This window comes from Barbus barbus, assembly GCF_936440315.1.
Source record: "Barbus barbus genome assembly, chromosome: 21".
NCBI lineage: Eukaryota > Metazoa > Chordata > Actinopteri > Cypriniformes > Cyprinidae > Barbus > Barbus barbus.
In genome coordinates this window covers 11,155,043-11,180,737 of record NC_136749.1, presented here as the reverse complement: position 1 = coordinate 11,180,737, position 25,695 = coordinate 11,155,043, and the positions used below count along the sequence as shown (strand labels likewise).

The following is a 25,695-nucleotide window of genomic DNA, read 5'->3' as shown; positions in this document are numbered from 1 at the left end:
ACACAGATTTTGCAATGGATTCTAATTGGTCACGGAGATTCATAAATGTTTCCCCACGGATTTCACAAAGGATTCAAGTTTGCAGCTTTGACCAATAGAAAGCTGCTTGGTTTTGTCTATGTGAGCTCTTCATAAAGCATATTACTACACTGACAATGGATTTTTTTTTTTTACAAACTACAACATTTTTTTTGTTTTTTGGAAAAAAGTGTATGCTTGTGTATGTGTGGGTCTCATTGTAAGTCACTATGAAAGAACAGGCAATATATTCCATGTAGAAATATGTTTGTTTACCTATATGTGCTGTTTATGCATGGATACGTATTTGCTCCCCTCAGAGTTTCATCATAATTGTTTGTGGCATTAACAGCGGGATGTACTCGTTTCAGGTTGCCTGTGGCAGGGGAGCCCGGTGCTGTATAGGTGTACCTGGAAACAGACGAGAAATCTCTGTCTTCCCATGGGTGCCGGCTCATCTGGGGCAACATGCCTCACAGACAGACTGTGCAACATTTCAGGTTCACGCTCACATACTTGCATCAGATCTCCTTCCCTCCTCCCACCTTCTTCTGAGGTTTTCCCTCCTCTGCTCACTGCTTTTCTGTCCTTCACAAAAACCTGTTCAATCTCCCTCCGTGAAAATTCGTCACCTCAGTCTACCTCCATCCTCATACAGCACTTGATCGGCCATGTAGAAGCCCAAAGGCATCAGCGCTGTTTATTGGAGGTCCAAACCCAATTAGCATCTCCATCTGGCTGTATTCTAGGGGCATGTTTCCGCTCCGTCTGATAATTTAGGTGCTGTGGCTTTATTAGGTTACTCAGTCTAGCCTCCGCTGGTATTTCCTGCAGGACATTTAGATTGAGGGTGAGAGCACTTTGCGGCTTGGATCAGATAATGTGCAGAAAGTGCTTCTTCTGTTTACTTCATACATTTCAATGGAAGTGTCTAATTATACAACAAAGAAGAGAACACTATTGACACACATAGGGCATTGTCAGGCGACCTATGCAACTATTTGTTAAAGGGATAGTTCATCAAAAAATGAAAATGTTATAATTAACTGTAGTCATGTCGTTCCAAACCTGACTTTCTTTCTTCTGCAAGATGCACAAGAAGACATTTAAGGGATGTTTCAAGATATTTTGAAGGATGTTTTCCATACAATGAAATAAGGCTGTCACGATTCCCTGATTTAATTTGAGTACTGGATTTTTAAAAAACCCTTGATTGCATTTTGCCCTTGTCAGTTAACCGGCAAAATACCAGAAGTGGCACATTTCATGTACGAGAATTCATGAAACACTTTATTGGACCGATTTCCAAGGATGCATGGTATTAAACCAAGAGCCAATCCTCTCTGTACGCAAAATACGCAAGCTGCGTAGGGCCCCCGAAACACCAGGGGGCCGCCTTGCTCTCAAAGCTTAATTTTTGAGTTTGGCCAGCGGTTATGAAAACATGAATGATCATTTCTTTTAGCGCGGTGCGCTGTCACCCTCTCTATGTAAAACTCAGTCAAATAATGTAACGTGAATGTCGTACAGTCTCTTGCTCGAGACAAAAAAAAAGAGTTGAAAGTTTACAGAGCCACGGAAGAGATACCGTTTCTGCTTTCCGTGAGCACGATTCGAGACAGAGTGAAACACGGACAAATGCGTTTCCAAATCCATACTTTCATCCCAAACCCCGTTTGTATAGGGCCCCCAGAAGTCTAGGATCGGCATTGATTAAACCCATTTATAAATCATTATAAAACATAATGCTATTGTGAATTCACAAACTCTATGATTCAATTAAACAGATATATGTGATGCAGGTTTAATATATGCACTTTAATTATTTACCTGCGCATTGGTTACGTGTGTGCAAGTGGTTCTGTTCACAGTAAATGCTGCTCCACACAAACTGCTGAGCCCAATCTCATGAAAATGCGTATAAATAGTACAGCAAATAAAAATAGAAAATCATGGTATTGATATGCAAAAATTGACTTTGGCATGCATATGATACGCAGTTTTCACTTGCATATAATATGCAATCTGTTGGCATGCATATGATATGCAGTTACCCCACAACCCAATCATACCCATTGCGTATCATAAGCACGCCAAAGTCAATTTCTGCGTATAAACAGTACCCTAAATCGAAACATAAACTCGTGCTATTGATACGCACTTTCATGAGATCGGGTTGGAATTCAAATTTCATCTCTGCATATTGTTGTGAGTTTGGGTTTATTATAACGTTCATCTGGCAACACAACGTGCGCCATTTAATCAGATTTGTAAGGTAAATCCTTTGTAAACCCACACAAACATTGGATTATATATATCTTTCTTGGTAACTGTTCATCGCGATTTCAAAACGCAAGCTCGCTCTGAGTTTACCTACAGTCTATGGAGTTTACACGTTTTGATGTCCACATATTGAAGAAATGACAGTGGCTGTAACATATCTGGCGTTAAGAAATGGCCAAATATTAAAGTTTAAGTGAACATTTGAATTAAATGTTGTTTAGTCCATAATAATGAAGGATTAAATTGTGCAGTAAAGTGTAAAACAATCGCCAGGCCGTTGATGCCCTCTGCAGACATTTGTTATAATGCGCAATGTACGTCGGCTCTATTGTTTATAATACATTATGTTTTTAACAGTTTTGTTATTATTGCCTCATGTATTTTAAGTCATTTTAAAGGCTGTTGTTTGCTTAGGTCTATTTTATTACTACATACAATTAATTATAGGCTAATAACATGATACTCGATTAATCGTCAGAATAATCAACCCATTACTCCATTACCAAAATAACCTTTAGTGACAGCCCTTCGATGAAAGTCAAAACAACTTTGGACCCCACTGACTTTCATTATATGGAAAAAATTACTGATACAGGTTTTAGAAACAAAGTCATAAGTTGGAACAACATGAGGTTTACAGAATTTTCAGTTTATCTGTGGAAGTTGTGACTCAGTTTAAGCAAATTTAGACATGAATGGGTGGTTACTCCCTCACCATTTAAGACCAACACTTTTTTTAACCTACAATAATCATGTAACTTAATTATCAAAGATATAAATAGGTTTTTCAGAAATAGCATTTAAAATCCACTTGCCCCCAGGGACACGACATTCAGGCCTTTGTCAACAATGTGTTTTGGTTTGTAAAAAAATGCAGGAATCCAAAATGCGTTTCACCTACTATGGTAAATTGCATAGGGATTTTGTATTGAACATAGCTCTGGATCACAGTGTCATAGAGACAAGGGGGCGGGCTCATTTTACTCAGACGACCAATCAATCTCTCAGGATCATTGCGAAGCTATCAAGCCACGCCCTAGCAACCATTTAGAGCACCTTAGCACCAAGTTCCATTGAAAGAGATTAAAGGGATATCTCCGGACTGAATTGTCATAGAAACACGAGGGTGGTCTCATTTGACTCGGGGCAGCAAACAGCCAATCATGAATCACCTCAACACTTCATAGCCCCTCCCTAGCAACCATTGTTGAGCACCTTAGCAACCAAAATCCAAAGAGGGATATCTTCCATTCTGAATGTCACAGAGGCATGGGAGTTGGTTTATATCATTCATACTGACAAGCTGCTTTTGGAGATGCATGATTGGCAGCTGCCAAGCCACTCCCTAGCAACCAAATATAGTACCCTAGCAACCAAAATCCAAAGAGGGATATCTTCCATTCTGAATTTCACAGAGGCATGGGAGTTGGTTTATATAATTCATAGTGACAAGAAACACCCTAGCAACTGAGTGGCGAGTTTTGCCCCTGCAAGCACCCACTCACATTTTCTTCAGGAAATGTACATTCTAGTTATTTATTATTATTCAGGTAAAAAAGCTGTTTCTCCATCAATGGCCATTCAAGTTGGTGCCTATTCTTTTTTTTTCTTTCTTTTTGTTTTGGCAAACAACATATAAATAAGAGTCTTATCATATAATAGGCAGATTTTGGAGGCAGATTTTGGATGCCTTCCTAGGCTGTTTGCACTATTCTGATCAACTGCTATTGAGATGAATGGAAATGCTAACAGGTTCTCTAGGTATTACAGACCTCCTTGGAGAAAACACATTGCATCATTTGTGTGTTTGCACAATTTATGTGTTCAGGTGAAAGAATATTTCTGCTATTTGAATAATTTATTATGAGCAGTTATATTCTGTGTAAATTATTTTCAAATCACCATTAAAGATTCTTTTTCCCCCAGATGAATGCTGCATTTGCAGCAATGATGATATTTCTATTGGTATTCTCCATGCATTGCCTGTTTCTGCAGAGGCTTTGCTGTCTGTCCTTTCAGTGCTGTATTGATAAAGCTCTATAAATAGACATGTTGCTGTGCATGTCACTGGGAGGGAAGGGACAGTTCACTGAAATCTCCCTGATCAATCAGACCATGACTGCTGGAGCGTATTGATTTACCTCAGAATAACAGTCTGGCCAGATAGGGTTTAGCACAACCGCACAGCCTCTATCTGACCTTTAACCTGCTGCAGCCTAGCAACCCACCCTAGCCCTTGCATTGGAAATATCTGACAACTGGCAACCTTATAAACCATCGCTTGCCACAAATGGCATATATTAGATATTGAAATATTTGAAATAATTGACACTTAAATTTCCAAATGAGAGGACCTTTTTATTATTATTTATTAGTTTATTTTAATTAACAGTATGGGGCTCAAAGTGGGCTGATATACTATTCTATGTTGTATAATAATTTTCTAGCATTTGATTTATCATTATTATTATTGGTAATAATAATAATAATAATAGGATGTTAGAATCCTGCTCGTCAAGCAGAGTTTTGACTATATTGTGTACTTTATTTTGTGTGATATTTATAGACACAATCTGCCACAAACAAAAATTATAGAATCTTTAAAAGATTCAAAACTAGTCAATAAATTCAACACAATAATCTCATGTTTTTCCAAAAATTTTAATAATATAATATAATATTCAAGTTTATTTGTATAGCACTTTTTACAGCGTTACAGAAAATTTAAGTTTCTACATTATATTTAGTAATAGCTTATCAGTGGTGACTCAAGTTGATGTCCATATAGTAGAAATGAACAGTAAAAATCAAGCAGTTAGTTAATGTCATGTAAACAGACGGAGGACACTATTAACTGTAATGTTGTGATCAAATTTATAGCAAAATTTGGTAGTTTTGTATGATAATACATAATATAATGTAATGTAATGTAATTTAATACATAGGCTAAGAGCAAATCTGTGCACTGGGTGCCACACGATTAGAGATCAGAGATCAGAGATCACAACACAATAGTGAAATGCTGAGGCTCCTCACTGAGTTAATCTGAGGTTTTATCTCACAATAATCTCAACATCTCAATCTATCTCTCTGGAAACACACCCAATGTCCTCACAATCACAAATACATAGTATATAGCCAGACACACGCACACACAACCTTTTTTTCCCTCCCGCTGACAATCCAGTAATGCTTAATCCATTACCTATTTAGGTAAATTACTATTCTGGGGATATTATCTGCTTCACAACCAAACTGCTCAGTCTAGAAAAATGTTAATAATCATTCTTTTGCTTGGTTTGAGTCTCCATTTGTAACACAATATTTAATCAAAGTTTTCTTAATGAAATCAATGGACAGAAGGGTAAACAATGAAGACGTCAAAAGAAGTTCACTTCTAAACTCTGTGTTTAGAAACTTACCATATACAGTAGCAAGAGTCAAATAAAAGTAACTGATATGAGACCATATCTCACATAATATAGCTTTAGTTTCATTTGAGTCAGTAAATCAGATCTTGCCTGTGCATTTAGGGAAAAGCTTTCAGGAAAGCTTCAGCATCAATAAAAACTGATCCCATCTCATTCTGTGTATGTGTGTAAAAGGTTGGGGAAAAACAGGAAATTATACATTGCAACAAAGGAAAAGACAGATTTCCTTGACTGCTATTGTCCTGGATGTTACCACCTACGCCATTGTGGCTTTCCATGACCAGGGTGAATCAGGTTTCCTAGAAAAATGTCCCAGAGAGAAGTGCACAGCACAATGAACAAAACAGAAGACAAATTTTTCCTTTTATTATTTGCAGAGAAGAATAAATGCCATTCTCAAAGGACGGTGATTCATGTTTGCTTGACAGCATAATGAAAACGGAGCTTTTTCAGAATGAAAGACTGAGATTTTCAGTCTTTTTTTAAAAGAACAAATTCAGACTGAACCAAGTTCTACCATCACTGGCCTTAGAATTGCACTCAAACCTCATTTTGGTCCACTTCAACTAATAAAGTGATCATTTTTAATGCACACTGTAATTTTCATGACCACTTGAATTTATTGTATTAATATTATTGTATTTAATTAATTAATATTCAGTGTATTTCCTTAAAACAACAGCAGCAGCAGCAATAACAATAATAATAATAATAATATATTATTATTATAATTGTTGTATAATAATATTGTACAATATTCGTTGTACTTATTATTATGATTATTATCATCATTATTCATAATTTAACACTAAAATCTCATTTTACAATAATAATAACAATATTAGTTTAATAATAATATTAGTTTGATCAGTTTAATTGATATATAGTATAGTTCACAGTTTATATTAGGCAAAATTATTGTCAAACTGATTTTTGAAATCCAGGTCCCTCAAATGTATCAAAATTAGATTGTATTCATTGCTTTAATTATAGCATTAATGCAATTACAATATTAGTTTGTATTTTGTATAATACATTAATATTATTTAATAATAATAATAATATACATACATATAAAACATAATAATAATACAAATAATATGAATATTGTTTATTATTAATATTAAAGTATACTTTTGTCTAATAACATTTTACTATTCTATTCAATTTAGAAGAAGAAGAAGAACTGAATAGTGCAATGTTACTATACAATATTAATACTATTTTTAACCATATTCATATTATAATTAATATTAGTTTCATCACAGTTTCAGAGGGATTCAGTTCACTTTAAAGTTTGTTTGGTGTGTTATATAAGGCAAAATTATTGAAAAACTGATCTCTGACCTGAAGGGTAAAAACTGTTTTGATGAACAGTGTGAATCTTGTCGCGGTTCTGAATGCAGTGTTTGGAATGTGTATTGACTGTGTATCTGAAAAATAATCATTATGAACTACTTTTTAAAATGACTCTACAGGGAGCATTTCTCTCCTTCTCTCTCTCTAAACATCTTCAAACTCTTTTGCCCTTCTCTCTGTTTCTCTTCTCGTTATCCCTGTGATGTTGTGTGGGAGTAGCGGGTCTTCATTATTAATTGTCAAAGGAGCTCCCAGAAGCCTGTTATGAGGAGTGGGATACAGATCAGAGGGCACATCAGGTCAACCCACTCATTTGGCCAGAAGCTCACAGTGCCATAACCTCCCACAGAATGTTTCAAGAGAGCACATCTTTACCCCATCCATCCTTTGCATCATTTATCCTTCTTGAGCCCTCCTTCCTGTCCCTTCCCAAAAGACTCAAATAAAGAATATAGATGCACACAATTTCACAGCACAATAAAATCCAATCTTTAGATAAGACAAATATACATATACTTAAAAGTCCTTATTAGATTTCTCACTCAGTCAGTAATATAAGCTAAATATAGTCTAATTATGTAAAAAATAATGAAATTGTGGTCTATGAACTCTTAAAGGAACAGTTCATCCCAAAATTAATTTTTACTGAAAATGTATTCACCCCCAGGCCATCCGAGATGTAGATGAGTTCTTCACCATAACAGATTTTAAGAAATTTTGCATTTCACCAGTGGATCCTCTGTAGTGAATGGGTGCCGTCAGAATGTGAGTTCAAACAGCTGATAAAAACATCACAATAATCTACAAGTAAGCTAATTCACACAACTCCATATCTGCATGTTTGTAATTAACAAATTCACCATTAAGACAATTGTTTGGCTTCAAACCATCGCTTCATAAAATTCTCTATCCACAATATTGCTTTGTCTCAGTAAAAAAGTCATCTTTTCTAATTCAGGCGAGAAATATGCACAGATCAAATAATGTTTAAAAGCAAGTCCAAAAACAGAACAGTCCAAAACAGTTCTGAATAAATATTTCAGTGGGTTTTGATGTGAAAGGACTACATTGGACTTTTCCATTGGAGGAAATGTGTTATTTAGGATTATGAACTGGTATTTTGGCAAGAAGTGACAGCTTACAGTTCTTAACACTGTAATAATGGATTTGTTTCTTACAAACACACAGCTTTCTACTTCACAAGACATTAACTGATGGGCTGGAGTCATGTGAATTACTTGTGGATTATTGAGATGTTTTTATCAGCTGTTTGGACTCTTATTCTGACTGCACCCATTCACTGTAGAGGATCCATGGGTGAGCAAGTGACCTAATGCCAAATTTCTCCATATCTGTTCACATGAAGAGACAAACTCATCTACATTTTGGATGGCCTGAGGGTGAGTACATTTTCAGAATTGTTTCATTTTATTCCTTCAAATCCATCCTTTCAAAAATGGTTTTAATCTTCTAGTATCAAGGTGATTTTTTTAATAGCATTTAAAAGCTTTATATTTCTTTGAACTAAAAATCGTTGGTTTTTTATATTTTATTATACAATGATAAGACATGAATACATTTAAGTGTGACTTAGGTGTCCAAATGCTTCTGAGGCCATTGTATTGAATTCTGGTGTGAAAAAAAGTCATATCAGTTTCCTTTTTTAATTATTAAATCTCACTTTTTAGTTTCCTACCATCTAAAGTTACCATTTACAAAGGGAAGTGAATGTTTATGTATAGACACAAAGTCATTCACATGGGCATTCACCACATGCTGTGTTTAGGAGCGGTTTCAGAGAGCCTAACCGCTCCTTTCTTCCCAGATCTAGTTCCGTCCTGGCCTTTCCAACTCAACCACTGCAATGTCAGCCACACTAACAAGCTGTAAACCTCTCTATCTTTGTCCTCTCTCTCTTGCACTTTTAGACAGTATTGGTAAGAAAAGCAACAGTCTCTCCTCTGAGGTAACTAGATTTGTTGACTTTCCACTACAAACAGAATTTACAGCTGCACAAGTAAACATGACATCAGAGCCACTAGCTGCATCCCTGGCCAAGGCAACAGGACTGTGGCAAGGCTTAAAATAGCATTCAGCGATCAGAGAGAGAAACTCCACTGCCTTTATCAGCCTTGTAATCAAGCTGCAGATGACAAGAAAGGAAAAACAGAAGAGTGAGGAAAATGAAAAGACTGTAGCCTACCTGTTGCAAAATATTTAGAAATACATGCATAGTACCTCAAGCTCATATAGAGAGGAACATAACATTATATAATGGATATTATATTAACTATAAATACTATAAAAGAGCAAATACATGCACACACACACGCGTATTTGTATCTGCAATTATTACAGTGTAGACTGCAACTTACAAGAAAACAATACAGAGTAGACATCATGAGTTAAAAGATTCCCATCAAGATTAGCAAAATAAAAGATAATTCAAAGAAATTTTCATTTAGAGATGAAACAAGTAACTGTTTTAAGTGACTCATTGAATCATTCACTTGACCAATTTGCTAAAAGAGAAACTGTTGTTCCCGAAATCACACACTGAGTCTGAGTAAGTACTACATTTGAAGAAATTACTTTTATGACTGTTCTGTATACATTGAAGATTCAAGATTCAAGATTCAAGATTCAAGATTTTATTTGTCACATACACGATAATATAGAGTATAACCAGCAGTGAAATGTAGGTCAGGTCCGCTCCAAGGACAGTGCAATTATATAGAATACAAATATGAGAAAAAGAAAAGTAGAAACAAATAAAAGAATAAAATAAAATAAAAGATAAAAAATATAAATATAAATGTGCAGGTCAGTATGTTGTTGACTTAAATATTAATAAAGAGGAATGTGCAAAAAAGTGTGCAAAAAAGTTGTACAGGGTATTTAAATAGCAGCAATATGAGGTAGAGAAAAATTATGAATAGCTTATTGATATGGTGATATTTACATGGAGTCAAGTGATGTTATGACACAGAGTTAGAGTTTAGGAGCCTGATGGCCTGGGGGAAGAAGCTCCTCCTAAGTCTCTCGGTTTTTGCCATCAGGCTACGGAAGCGCTTACCAGATGGAAGCAAAGTGAATAGATGGTTACCAGGGTGATTTGAGTCCTTGATAATTTTGACAGCTCTATTTTTGCAGCGTTTGAGGCAGATGTCCTACAGAGAGGGGAGAGCAGACCCTGAGATGCGTTCAGCTAAGCGCACAACTCTCTGTAGTGCTTTGCAGTCCTGATTGGAGCTGTTTCCATACCACACTGAGATGCACTGAGTCAATACACTTTCTATGGTCCCTGAATAGAAAGTTTTCAGGATTGCTGGTGAGACCCTGAATTTCCTCAGCTGTCACAGATGGTGCAGTCTTTGCCTGGCTTTCTTAACCTGTGTTTGGATGTGTGTAGTCCAAGTCAGGTTCTCGGAGATGTTTACACCGAGGTACTTGAAGCTACTCACCCTCTCCACAGGGGTCCCACTAATCATAAGAGGAGTGTAGGGCTGCTGCTGTCTCTTCCTAAAGTCCATGATCAGCTCTTTAGTTTTGCTCACATTCGGAGAGAGACAGTTGTCCTGGCACCATGATGTGAGTCTCTCTACCTCATCCAAGTATGCGTTCTCATCGTTGTTGGAGATGAGGCCCAGAACCACAGTATCATCAGCGAATTTGATGATAGATGTGGAGCTGTGAGAGGACACGCAGTCATGCGTGTAGAGAGAGTAAAGCAGGGGACTCAAGACACAGCCCTGTGGGGCTCCTATGTTCAGAGTGATGGAGTTTGAGGTGAACTGGCCAACTTTCACCACTTGAGGTCTGCCGGTGAGGAAGTCTTGAATCCAGTCACAGAGTGAGGAGTTTAGGCCGAGGTCTGTGAGTTTAGAAGCCAACTTGATGGGGTCTATAGTGTTGAAAGCTGAGCTATAGTTAATGAATAGCAGCCTTACATAATTCCCATTGTTGCTGTCCAAGTGTGTGAGGGAAGAGTGGAGGACGTGAGAGATGGCATCGTCAGTGGATCTATTTGGGCGATAGGCAAACTGAAGTGGGTCCAAAGTATCAGGGATGGAGGAGCAGATGTGGCTCTTTACAAGTCTCTCAAAAACCATCATGACTATAGATGTGAGGGCAACTGGGCGATAGTAATTCAGGCAAGAGGGTTTATTGTTCTTTGGCACAGGGATAATGATGGATTTTTTGAATGAGGTGGGAACCACGGAGGTAGTAAGGGATTCATTAAAGATAGAAGTGAACAAACCAGCGAGCTGATCGGCGCAGTTCCTCAGAACACGGCCGGTCATCAGGTCCGGCTGCTTTCCTGACGTTCACTTTCTTTAGCGCCCTCCGAACCTCATCCTCCGACACGGCGATTCCTGACGCGCTGGACGGCAGAGTCGCACCGCCGCCGTTGCAATCGAAGCGGCCGTAGAAGATGTTTAACTTGTCGGCCAGCAACGGATCTGCTCTCACCTCTGCGGAGGATTTGTTTCCGAAGACACAGATGGTCCTCAGTCCCTGCCACATCCGTCGAGAGTCATTGAGCTAGAAATGAGACTAAATTCTCTCTCTGTATCTGTGTTTAGCGGCTCTTACTGCGCGTCGGAGAGCATAGCACGATGCTTTGTACTCACTCATATTCCCGGTCAGAAGAGCCTCATTGTAAGCGGCAGTGCGTGTGTTAACCGCAGCACGGATTGTTCTGTCCACCCACGGTTTCTGATTGGAGAATGTCCTTATAGTTATTGTTTCTATAGCCTGCTTGGTTAGCGTGTTTACAAAGCTTAATGCTACATCTGTGAACTCGCTGACGTCAGAAGAACGTCCCGAACATGTCCCAGTCAACGTCATCAAGAGCCGCCTGCAGCATAGCCTCTGAGTGGGAGGACCAGCGCGTCACTACTCTCTGCACCGGAGGATCCTGAACGAGCCTTTGTTTATATTCCGGTGTGAGGAAAATGGCGGCATGGTCCAAAAGCCGGTAGTGAGCGGGCTTTGTAGGTATTATTGAACTGAGTGTAGAAATGATCCAGTGTGTTTGGTCCTCTAGTTGGACAGGATCCATGTTGATAAAAGTTCGGCATGACCTGCCTGAGGTTAGCTTTGTTAAAGTCTCCCGCGATGATAAAGGCACCGTCAGGATGTTTGTTAATGTAGCCACTGAGCACATCGTGAAGTTTAGACAAAGCCAAGCCGGTGTCCGCCTGTGGTGGAATGTACACAGCAGTAACAATGATCAATGAAATCTCCCAGATAAAATGGGCGGCAAATAATGGAAAGATGTTCCAGATGAGGCAAGCAGGAACGTGACAGAATGGAGATATTCCTGGGATCACACCATTTCTTGTTGATCATGAAACACACTCCTCCACACCTGGATTTACCGGCCTCTGCTGTTCTGTCCGTCCGAAAAACAGAGAAGTTATCACTTGGCATAACAGCAGTGTCCGGGACCGAGGACGAAAGCCACGTTTCGGACAAACAAAGGATGTTACAGTCCCTTATGTCCCATTGGAAACTAATCCTGCCTCTAAGATCGTCCATCTTATTCTCCAAGGATTGGACATTTGCGAGCAGAATGCTCGGAAGAGGAGGACTGTGAGCCCTTTTCCTGAGTCTATCTCGAATCCCAGCGCGTTTCCCGCGGTGTTTCTTGATCCTTCGCCTCGGGGGGTTGTTGTTTATCTCTGCGTTCCGAAGAATCTTAAGAGGCCACGCTGGATTCGTGGCTAAAGTGTCCTGGAACAGTTTGGTGTAGCGGTTTCCAATGTCCAAAAGTGTTTCTATGTTATAGGTGATCAGTGCCGACGTGAAATGTGTAAAAAGAGAAAGTAAAAGTAAGTAAAAAAGTCAATTAAAGCAAAATCTAAGCAGAGCGGCCTGTACGGCGTCCGAACACAGCGGCACTATTTTGATAATTTTCAATGAATGTGTGTCGTATAAATGATGTACAGACATACTACAGACATACTACATCCACTATGTCATTTTCAGATGCTACTTTACTGCTATTCATAATCCCTCTTCCATTACTTCATGGGAAACTAATATGTCCATCAGATGCACACTTAGTAGTAATACTTTTCACCTGCTGTTTTATGCAGTCCAGGCTCATTGGAAATATATGCCTGTGGTGTGATTTCTGCAAAATGGTATTGTGTTGCTTGTTGCATGTTTCGCGACACTTTTAAAGTGAAATGTCCCGTGATTAGTGCTAAAAGCAAGTTCATTTCCATCCGATGAGTAGCACTAAAAGGTTCTATTGCGCTTGAAAATAACATACCACCTATACTAAACCTATACCCTAAATTAAAAACGCATTTGCTGAAGCAGCCATGCCATTTTAGCTTGCTTCTATGTTTTTCTAGCTTTTATATCATGACTTTTGTTTCATGGCACCCAAGTGCTCTGCATTGCAAGTGCAGTGCTGTATGTACCAGGTGAGCTACCGAGCAAGTTTACAACCTCAGAAAAGCTATACATATGGAGATGTTTAGCTGTATGATGTAAACATCAAAATGTATTAGTTTACAAATCATGCACTATGGTAAAAACATTTTGAGATCATAATGTATTAATGTGCAAGGAGCCATGTGAATTTGAATAAATTAATTCCCATATAATCACAAGTTTTGTTTAGTTTTTTTTTTAAATGTTGCCGTTTTTCTGTAATGTTTATTTCAGCAGGAAAAGGCATGTATATGTTGCATGTAACTGTGACTTGTATGTATAGATTTGTTTTTGGAGTTTTTACAGAATGTAGGTAAAGAACCACATTTTTACAAACAGTTTAATGAATACTATGAATTCGGACACACTACATTTTCACAACTGTGTGTTATGCAAAGAGTGGTTATTTCTGAAGACTTTGTTGGGAACTATTTTCATTGGCTTAGCAAAAATAGACAAAGTAACTAATATTGATTTGTTGATTTAACGTATCTGTTAATTATTTCCAACAGTGGGCATACATGCATCAAGGACAGTTCTGTCATTTTAATTTTTTCCCCTTAAAAATTCCACATAAATAAATTTCACATTTCAATCACCATTCATTCTGTAGTGGAACTGCCATTTAAAAAAAAATTTTTAACAAAATGCTGACTCATTTTGCTGAAGCAAAAACAGACAAATTTACTATCAATGTTATGCCCAAAATGTAAGTTACTCAATATTATTTCATGTTTAGCAATTTCACACTTGCAGTCATGCTGTTTGTCTGAATATCAACGTCACCGTGGTTTGGCTGTATATCACTCTTTCTCATGTTGCTTAAATATGTTCTGTTTGGCAGTGATTGTGTCACATTGTAGAATGGATGGACAAATTCCTTGTAACTGAAATTGCATTGTATCATAGATTGAGCATCAACAATGAAGCCTCCTGTCAATCACACACATCTGGGCTACATCACTGTCCTGCTTTAGACTCCAAAACAGGGGCACCACTTAGTGTGACTAAAGCATGTGGAAACCTAAAGCAACTTCACATTTCTCATTTCACGCCTTTCTATCCTCCGCTATCCCATAACTCACCAGGACGGCTCAAGGGAGGGGCAGAGCAGGTGCACTACACATGAAAGGCCAGAACAAAGGGCCGTCCAATCGCAGAGCGTGGTGACCTGGGCCCCGAGGATGATGGGACCTGGTCAATGTCACCCCGAAATGTCTGTTACTACTATCAGGGTCAAAACAGGTATGTGTGGTAATGGGAATCACAGATCTCACACTGAGATGGAATGCAGTTGGTTGCACCTGTCTTACTGAACGCTGTTAACATTCCATCTGTGTTATTTTTAAGCAGTTTTTGCAATGTTACCATCCTGCTAGGCCTATTACACAAATTACAAAGTATTTATTTTAGTGAAATTATACTGCAGTTAATTCCAATAAATCAAGTCTTTTTTTAGAGAGAGGTTCAGATTATTAGCTGGAGATGAGAGAAGGCGTAGTAAATTAGGCCTACCCTAAAATAACTCAACCTTCAATGTCAGAGGCATTTTATGACCCTCCAGAGAGTGAAAGAATTAGTTCTCTTTCCTTTAGACTTCTCTTGCCCTCAGCTTAACAGACAGTCCTGTAATAATTAATTACATTCATTATTACTCAATGTGTCAGTCCTCACTGTAAACGGAGATATTCCCAAAAAGCCAAGGGTTTTAAAATGTAATAAGCTATCAACTGTCCACTTTTACTATACATGTCTGTGAATCACAACAGGAAACCTTAGTGGGTTTCCCTACAGTCACCAAACTCGGTACATATATTGTACTCATCAAGCCGGACAACTTTCTAATTTACAGTCATTAGCTACGACCAACAGTAAGTCGGCTATTTAGATTTTAATGTGGATTTTTTTTGATAAATCAGGCTGTGAATTAATGCATACTCCTCAGATGACAATTATACTATGCACACTAAATTTTGTCTACATGATGCCAAAACATTGAGGAACTTAAATTGCGAACGGATTTCGGATATCTTGCACGGTGTTGCCGTGGCGATTTATTACAGTAACAGTCTTTCACAGTATTGATGGTTTGGATTAACCCTTTAATTGCTGTATCCCTTAAAACCACACTGCCAGAGGGTTACTGTAAATGCTGTACCCCTTTTTCTTGATGCCACTGGGGTGGTGGTTGCACTGTTGGCTTGGGCCCGTCATCGCTGCTTGCAGCTTTCTTTCTTTTTTTATATATATATAATAATATTAATAATATAATATTTTCACAATTTTTCTTTCAGCTGCAGCTTGGCTGAAAAAGACACAATCAAAATATTACAGTTTATTTGATTTATTCATACATCTCACATTTCAAATCAAGAATGCACTTCACTGACACTGTTGTCTCTGTGCTAACTAATAGGTTTAAAAAAATAAAAATAATGAATTTTTGTATTGTGGTGGAAATTATGGTGCAACTCAAGAAATGGTTAAAACACATCTCTTCTGTCTTCATTTGGCCATCTAACTCTAGCACTCTCTATTCTAATTCTATTGTATCTACTTGTTTTCTTTTTATTCATTATAAAACATGACCCTCTAAAACTAGCATTCTCTATTCTTTTTCTATTCTATCTACTTATTTTCTTTTTATGTTTTCTTTTTTTTTTTAAATCTTGCTACGTGTACTGCGTTATAGGCTAACCGAGATTTGTCACAGCATGTACATATCATTGCTCTTTGTTGGTTTTGATTGCTTCTATTGTCCTCATTTGTAAGCCTCTTTGGATAAAAGCATCTGCTAAATAACTAAATGTAAATGCAACTTGTAGAGTTGTAATTTGTGTAAAAATGCACACAAGTAATTTTCACACAATAAATACTGAAATATTAATTTCTACTGTATAGATTAATAAAAATGTAATAAATCTTTTTATAATGGATTGTACAGAGATAAAGGTAAAAATTTTATATTTTATATGTATTTTTAGAATTATTTTATAACATACATATTAATATTTTAATGTTAATTTTATAAATAAAAATAAAAGGCAATAAATAAATAAACTAACGAATAAAAGGCACAGGAAAAAGTTTCCTTCATATATCAAAAAGTAAAAAGAAAATGATATTTAATTATATTTATTTAGTTATAATTAAATCTGCAAATCAGCTCCTGGGACATAAGTTTAGGACATATCCATAAAGGTTAGAGAAAGCAGACAAATAGCTGTGTGACTGTCATTTGGGCTCGTCTGCATTCTGCCAGCACACAGCAGCTGTAGAGAGATGAGCATGACATGTGTGAAGGGCCACTGCTGCTGAGAGATGAAGCAAACCACAGATGCATTTGCATAGAATTATCACACATTTTTGCACACGTTTTCTATATCAAACACATACAGAGACAAAAATCTGTCCATTTTTTGCATCTTTTCACATCAACGAGCCTTATAAATAGCAGCCTTGATAGAAACGAAAGATGCAGTACATTTATAAGCATTGTTGCAGACTTTTGAATCTTGTACCAGCAGTTGGAAAAACTCATTGGCCACAGTTTAATTAACCAATTCAGCCACTCCACAGGCAATTCTGTAGATTGAGATTGCACCGACCATCAACAAGTTTCTAAGGGCTTCATTCAATCCCAAGTGCATATTTTACCATACGACCAAAGCGAGTCCATGCCAAAAGACTCTCCGAAAATCTATTCTGTGTATTGTGCACTCAGGGATGTGTGCTGGTGAATGCAGGTAAGTTGTTTACCTACCGCTATGGAAATATAGACAGCTCTGTTACTTTAAAATCTGATGCTGTTGCTTAGAGACCGTGTTCTGCGTCAAGCCTGAAATGGCTCCCAATATAGAGCACAATAGCTCTCATTCTGCTCAGCTCCACCCCTGTCTGCACTCTTATTGATTGATCTCCAAATGGATTCAATCTAAGATTAGATCACTGGTACATATGTAAGCTCATCATTATGGGAGCACTACGATTCATGATCCATACCGGACCACAAGTGAGAAATCGACTCATGCTGGTCTCATTGTCAGGGATCATTATATCCTAACTCAGTTTGACAAGGAAATATTTACTTCGAGGTACACGCTTGAGTATATAAAGAGTCGATGAGGTGAATACGTCTTTCATACGATCTGGCTTAATCAGCCATTTAGTAAGAGCAGGCCTACTGCACGTGTCTTTCTTCCATTTCTGAGAAACCGACAAATTACAAAAGAAGCTTTTCAGTTTTTAGAGTCAAACAGGAAGCTCGTGAAAGGACATCTCATGAATGTATTTGTGCAAGGATGTGTGAAGCTTTCAGCGTTTCCTCTTTCAGACACATTACACTTCCCCATCCAAGTTTCTCTCTCACAATAACAGCTACCAAATCCCTGCCCACACTCCAGTACTTCACAAATGAAGAATCAAGAGGATATACAAGTTAGGGAAAAAAGAGCTTTGTTGTGTATGCATGCTACAGTTCAAACGTCTGGAGTTGATAAGTTTTTTGATAAAGAAGTTCATAAAGAAGGATCATTTTATTTGGTCAAAAATGCATTCCAAATTAATTTTGTGAAATTACTGCATCATAAAAGAGCTGTACTATACTATATATATATATATATATATTACTATACAATATTACTATTACATTATTTTTATGAACCCAAATCCTATTTTAATATACTCTCATTTATTCCATTTCAGCAGCCATTGCTCCAGTCCTTAATATTTTTGTGCAAACTGTGACCCCCCCCCCCCCCCCCCCCCCCATTTTATTTAATGAAAGTTCAACAGAAAAGCACTTATTCAAAATGGAAATTTTTTGTAACATTTGGACTTTTGTTTACTGTCACTTCCTATACATTTAATCCATCCTTGCTGAATAAAAGTTTCACTTTCTTTTTTAAAAAGAGTTGTTTTTGCCATTTTTTACCTTTTTATTTAGATAGGATGTGAGAGGTGGGGAAAGATTCTTTAAAAATAAATAAATAAATATTAAAATAAATTTAAGCAAAATACAGAGTCTCATCCATGTCAAATATTTAAATAGAATTTTAAGTAATTGCCATTAATTGTCATTATGAGGGTTTTATTTGTAACATCAACTCAATAATAAACAGCCTAAAATTAGCTGTACATAAGATGTCATAACACAATAAATACTTTGTTAATTATCTACATATGCAACAGCAGCAAAAGAAGTGCCTCTGAAACACAAACCTCATACTTACACTATACATTTCAAAATATATCAAATGTTACTTAATGTTATCAAATATTAGATACAGCAGTAATTGTTTTTCCATTTTTGCAGATTTTAAATGAAGGATTTCTGTCACATTCACTGCTATTTTCCCCCTGAGCCTTGGTCATTTTTTACAGATAATGCAATGTCTAGTTTTGCTGAGTAAGTGTTTTGTCTGTCATAATGTTTTATAAGTTTCATAGCTCACGCAAAAAGATAGACAGATAATATGATTCCACTCACCGTAGCCCCAGACTGAGCGGCCTGGCCTGGTTAGAGTCTTAAAGGGAAAGGGGTGACGACTTCTGCCCCATCCTGATGTCCCAAAGGTTCTGTGTACCATGTAGTTTTCATAGCCTTCACCTAAACCTGTTATTACAGTAACAATTCAGGAGAAAATCATATTTACTGTGTGGAACAACAGTGATTCATGCTTCAGTGTTACTTTAAAACCTACAGTAATACACTATACTATAATCATGTGATACATAATCTTGCTTGTATCTTTAATTTTATGAGTTGCTAAGACTTTCATATATTCATAATGCTCCCATTTGTCCCATTTATCAACAGTTTCTGGTGCACTTACCACTCTTGATCTTCATGATGAAATCCCTTCTCTGTTGCAATATGAATCTGAGATCATTCAAGAACAAACACCTCATTCATACACACTCACTCATACACTGAGGATTCCTGTCAGAATGTGACCGGTAGAGGAAGTGGTGTCTGAGGCTCATCTGAAGTTTTAAAGTCTCTGAAAATGATCTGAGGATATGAAAAAGCCACGCTCTTACAATTCCCCTTTCCCCATCTCAGCGGTTTGAAAGGATTGAAACACAGCAGTGATGTGAGTCACTGGATGCCTCTCAGTTACTGTCAGACATTACAGCACATTCACATTCCCACATTACTGTCAGAAAACTCAACTTCAACCTCAAACTTCAACACTACAACAACATATTTCGGTAACACCTCCTAAAACACCCGTGTAATAAAAAGTATAATACAACAGTTAGTTCCAGGCCTTGAATTTGATTGACTGTTTCCAAGAGTGCTAATATGAAGTACAACAGTACCTGCCTTGTCAGAGTCTTTGGTTAGTATTAGTAAGTATTTTTCCAACTAATTTTTCCCGTAAGGATTTTTTTTTTTTTTTTTTTTTTTGATCATAGAATTTTTATTGTTGCAAATTGCATTTTTACATTTTATATCACCCCACCCACCGTACATAATCTTACCCAGCCCTAACAAACAGTCCCCAATTAGTACACAATAACAAAAAAAAATAAAAAATAAATAAATAAATAAATAAAAAACATATGCATATACACTTATATGTACACACACATGGCATAATTAAGAAAAACATAATGATACAATAAGGGGTATACATATATCTCCACTCAATCCACGTCTAAGATTTGTAACGTAAGGATTTTAAAAAGTTTTCGTTAAAGAGCCTTCGTTAAACCAACCAGCAACAAGGTCAATCACATCATTTAAAAAATTCCATTGATCTTTTGACATATAAGAGGTCATTGTGCTATAAAAACATTCTGTAAGTTTCAGAATTTCTCGTTAGTCTAAAAACTGTTTATATTGAAGCCAATCTGCCAAAATGACAGGTTTTGGAATGTGCCAATTTATGACATAATAGTGTGGCTAAACCGTGTCAGTAAGAACTTGGTCCTTTGTTCACTTCATTTTACCATGGATTTGTTTACGTACAAGGCACAATTCGACATTCCGAAAGATGGAAGCTAAAAGACGATGCTGTGCCAACTATATTGGTCTGATGTTGCACCACACAAGTTTTCATTAAGTGATCACTATTACTTTGTCTGTTATTACAGATCGTTTGATATTTACTGTGTTTATGCATTTTTAACTTAACCCTTGTGTATCGATAAAAAAAATGTATACATAGGTCCATAGTGGACAAAAATATCCACGTCAAAAAACAGTTATAAAAATTTGAAGCTTGGGAGCACAGACTTAAATTTGGTCTCATTTTAAAGAAGATCCATGACAGATTATTGTTAAAGTAAAAAATGTTAAAAAAGTGGAACCAAAAAAAAAGTTATACAGCTTTAAGTTCATGAAAATGATTTATGGACAATATTTAATATAAATAATACATTTTATGAAACTCTATGTTGAACTCTAAACCTGCTAGAAAATCAAAGCCATAAATCTAAACAAGTTGTGTTCCAAATTTGAGGTTGATATCTCGAAAAATGAGCTTTCAATAAGATTTTGTTTGGGCGCAGTACCAAATTTTCCCCATTAGATGCCAGCAAAACTCTGGCTCTCGCTGGTGCACACAGTGGTTGGATTTGTGATTTGCAGTAGAGTTTCTCTCTCTCAAATAATACAAGAACACACACACAATTTTTTTATGACACACATACAAACCACACTCCGACATCCATACCAACACACCTACACAATTATAGCTGAATTATTTATCCAATGGCTCTATAATATGGGGTGAAGTAGTAAAATTCTAATAAAAATACACACCGGTGCCAAAATTTATGCAGCTGCCAATAACACAGACAAAATTATCAAAAAAAGAAAACTGAAAAGAACAAAAATGTCCAAAAGGTAGCACAAGGGTTAAAACACAGCAGTGTCCATCTGTGAAGGATGCAGGCTGTCAAACATACAACTGTTAGCCAGTCATATCCGTGGGGGTTTACTTCCGAGTCTATAATCTGCCATACCTATTTAAACAGAGCGTACTGATGAGGGGGGTCAAAGCAGGACAGAAAATAGCCTATTACTTCTAAATGATGGTGTTTTTCATGTAAAAATCTTGATAACATTATAAGTGGACCTCAGAGAACAGTACAAAATAAAAAACAAAGGCAGTTCATGACCCCTTTAAACCATTAAACCAGTAGGTGGCGATAAATTTTTAGAGTCAATGAATCATTTAGTCAAGGGATTTGCATATTACACTGATGCCACTGTTGCCTGTAGATGTGCAATGGATGATTCGGCTTTTCAGTTTTCATCGACGGCAGGGTTACTAGGACAGCAAAACAAAACCAAACCAATTCCTAATCGCTTGTTTTTTTTTTTAATGGTTTTGCCTTCTTTCTGGGATCTCCTTCCAGTTCCACCTCCATTAAAACGTTCCAGGGGAGTGTGGGAGATCACTGAAAACACAACCTGCAGCAAAAAAGTAGCCCATTTCAATGGAGCCAATTTTATATCTAAAATACTGTATCTAAAATTTAAGTAATTCAGTATTAACTTCTACAGCACACTCGCGATCATGCTGTTGGTCTAAATATTAACACGGCTAGAGTGCCTTCACAGAAACCATTATTATTTCTCGTTTCTTTTGCATCTGTAATGCACAGTTTGAACCAGTGTGTCAAAAGTACATTATTGCTACTCTGAAAGCTTTCACTTCTCACTTAAAGCCATAGTAAGGAATATCCAAGAATGAAAATTCAGTCAACATTTATTCCCCCTCAATTTCCAAATGTTTTTTTCTTCTTCTGTCGAACACAAAATATGTTCCAAAGAATCTTCATGCAGTTTTACATAAAACAATAACTCCCACAATACTTCCCTGTCTACGTTAATCACTTGTGTTCATATAAATAGCACTAGCGCTATCAGTTCAGACACATAATTTTAAGAAAGAGCCATTAGAGTTGCCATTATGCATTCAAAGAAAATTCTAGCCTTGCTGGAATATGTTGTTCTTACATTTCCAACTCACACAAATCTGTGGTGAGAATGATCCTGGGTTCACGAGGACTTTAGTTGGCAGTATGGCGATGACACTGCCCCCTCAAGCCATCTGACTGGAGAATCATACACCTGCTGGGCTTCAAAGCTGCTCTGTGTCGGGAACGCTACATATTGTACAGAAAATGTTACATTTAATGAGAGCCAACAGAACCACAGACCTTCTGACTATGTATATATTAGCGGAATTAAAATACTCTACCCGGGGGAATTTTTTTGCCATGTCTCACCTGATTTAGTCAACATTCCCACTGAGCTGTCCATGTGATTTTGTTTTAGTCACCAGTAATTTCTTGACATTCATCACACATTCTGTCAGAACTGCTGAACCATGATTAATTATCATCCACTTCATCATCCAAAAAGTGAGACTATGTTGATCTGGGGACAGAAAGTGTGAGATTTTTTTTTGTAATCTACTACTTTCCCATCTCATCACAAATTTAATTAGCTTCTAATACTTTTCATGTCAAAATACGTAAGGTTTTTAATGTAATATTCCTAGATCCAACATAAATAGCTCTCTTTTACTAAAACTTTATTCAGAAATGTGGCTGTATTATAAGCATTATACACTCTTAAAAATAAAGGTGCTTCAAAAGGTTCATCAAGCGATGCCATAGAAGAACCATTTTTGGTTCCACAAAGAACCATTCAGTCAAAGGTTGCTTAAAGAACCATCTCTTCCTTACCTTTTTATAATCTGAAGAACCTTCTTTCACCACAAAGAACCTTTTGTGAAACAGAAAGGTTCTTCAGATGTGAAAGGTTCTTTATGGAACCATTTAGACAAAAATGTTATTCTATGGCATTGTGAAGCACCTTTATTTTTAAGAGTGCAATATAGCATTACAGGACAAGTTAAAAATGGTGCTATATAGCACTAAAAGTAGTTCTTGGCTCGTAATCATAGGGGAACTACTTTTGGTGCTGTATAGCTCCATATCTTTAAAGATGCTATACAGCACATTTGTCAAATGGTGCTATGTAGAACCATAAGAGGTGCCATATTGTATTGTATTTCTTCAACAAAAATGGTGCTAAACAGCACCAACAGAGGTTCTTTGGCTCGTAAAGAATCATTAAAGGGGCTTAACAGGTTCTTTGTACGGCAGTGGTGCTATATAGCACCTTAATTACCCCAAAGAGCCACTGAAGAACCGCTGAAGAGCCATACAGGAGCTTAACAGGTTCTGTATATGGTAGCGGTGCTATATAGCCCCTCAGTCATGCCGAAGAACCACTGAAGAACCACTGAAGCACAAAGATTTGGTGCTATTCAGCACCAAAAGGGGTTCCCCTATGATTACAAGCCAAAGAACCACTTTTAGTGCTATATAGCACCATTTTTTTTAGAGTGCAAACAAAAAGTAGCTAAATACATTGTAGTTATTTAATGGTTAATTTTACATTTTATTCAGAGCCATTTTTTGCTGGTATAAAATTTACTGTTTTGTGGTCACATTTACTGTTGCTCCGCAAAATCTTGCAGACAAGATCCATTCATTTCAATAGGAATTTATGCAATTGGGAGTTTTCCGCAAGGTCAAAAAAGTTCCATATGCAGATTTTACTCATGTTTAAGTTGGTCACGCGAATTTGCTGCACTGAGAAAACTGCTTGGTTTGACAGTGACTTCTGTGTGAACAGTGCTTCATGGCTACATAGACAATAAAAATCTTGGCAACCAATCAGAATCAATTCTGCTTTAAAGAGCTTGAGCATTTACAGTGGAAGATGACAAATTTACAGCACACACTTATAATAAACAGAACGCTATTGTGGGTTGGTGTGGATGCTAATATAGCTATCAGGTCACACTTTATTTTAAGCTAACGATTAAATACGACTTTTGTCTCAATCAACTCCTTATTTGCTGCTTAGTTGTTAAGTTTAGGTATTTAAGTTTGTTAAGTTTAGGATTAGGGATGTAGAATATGGTCAGGCAGAATAAATGCTTTATACAGCAAGTACTAATAAACAGCCAATTTGTTAATAATAGGCATGCTAACAAACAACTAGTTAATAGTAAGAATTGGTCCCTATACTAAAGTGTAACCTGTTATCGTTATTGTTATCTTTAGTTATCATTCTTGGTGTGAACTGGCCTTAATTGTTTGAAAAAAGCAGCTTGTTACTGGAAAAAAAAAATATATATATATACATAGATGCCTCGTTCATAAGCTGTCCACTATATTGGGGTGATCAAAGCCGGTCTGTGAACACTTGAAAGCAAGTTGACTGTGTGTCTGCATCGTACCTGTAGTATTTAAGCAGATGATTTTACTAAACTTAAGTTATACAAGACAAAAATGCTGGCTAACATGACATTAAAAAGTTTAAAAGTTTAAAAAAGTTTAAAAACCTGCAATATTGAGTTAATACATATTAAAAAAAACACAAACCAACGCATTTTACCCTGTGACGCTTATTTAAATATCAGGGGATTTTAAAACCAGAAGATGCACAATGTTGCAGCATCTTGGAAAAATCATTGATTTTTACTGTGAGTGACAACACATTAACCATCCTAAGATGGCGGACATGATGTTGTGTCTGGAGTGGACTAATGTGGTTGCTATGTATGCATATCTATAACAGAAAATGGAAAACAGCTAACGGTAAAATTAAATTAGAAGAGGCGCTATTTTTAATTACTCCCCTTTTAGTCACTCATGATAAACAGGTTAATGTATTTAAATACACAACAGATTCATGCTGAGATCATCACAGTGTCCTGAGTTTATTGCATGCAATGACCTCAAAATAACAGCATATGGTTGAGTTATTTTCGTACAGGAGCATCTTGTCAAATTATAGAGCTCGCTTCTCCATTTGCACTGTTCTCTGTTCTTCTTTCCAAAACATGTTTTACGTTCTTACCGCCTCACTTCACTGAATTTCTGGCCTAGTGTATCTCGTACAGGTGTCCATTTAATGTCTGTGTTAGATTTATTCTGGTCTGTAACCTCAAGCGTTGGTCACCAGCCAGGAGCACTGCGTTGAATCGCATGTCAACACAACACTACGTTTTCTCAAGCTGAGAGTTTCCCTCCGCTACCACTGTAAATCCATCGCTACATTTGTTTTCAGGCCTTGCGCATAAACAAAAATCCTATGTCCCCCAGGATCCAGCTA

General features: G+C 36.9%; 1 protein-coding gene across 2 annotated transcripts in view; it reads right to left on the bottom strand.

Moving 5' to 3' along the window:
* hdac9b (histone deacetylase 9b) overlaps positions 1 to 19,498 on the bottom strand; it is a 54,877-nt gene extending 35,379 nt beyond the window's left edge. Inside the window, exons 1-2 of one of the 2 annotated variants that reach the window (XM_079445617.1) lie at positions 19,376 to 19,498; positions 19,030 to 19,155 (exon numbers count right to left, since the gene is read on the bottom strand). In XM_079445617.1, coding sequence (XP_079301743.1) covers positions 19,030 to 19,155; positions 19,376 to 19,451 — 202 coding nt within the window. In that variant the 5' untranslated portion in view covers positions 19,452 to 19,498. The remainder of the gene's footprint in view (positions 1 to 19,029; positions 19,156 to 19,375) is intronic. The other variant, XM_079445616.1, reaches the window with a different exon arrangement.
* Positions 19,499 to 25,695: the final 6,197 nt, after the last annotated feature.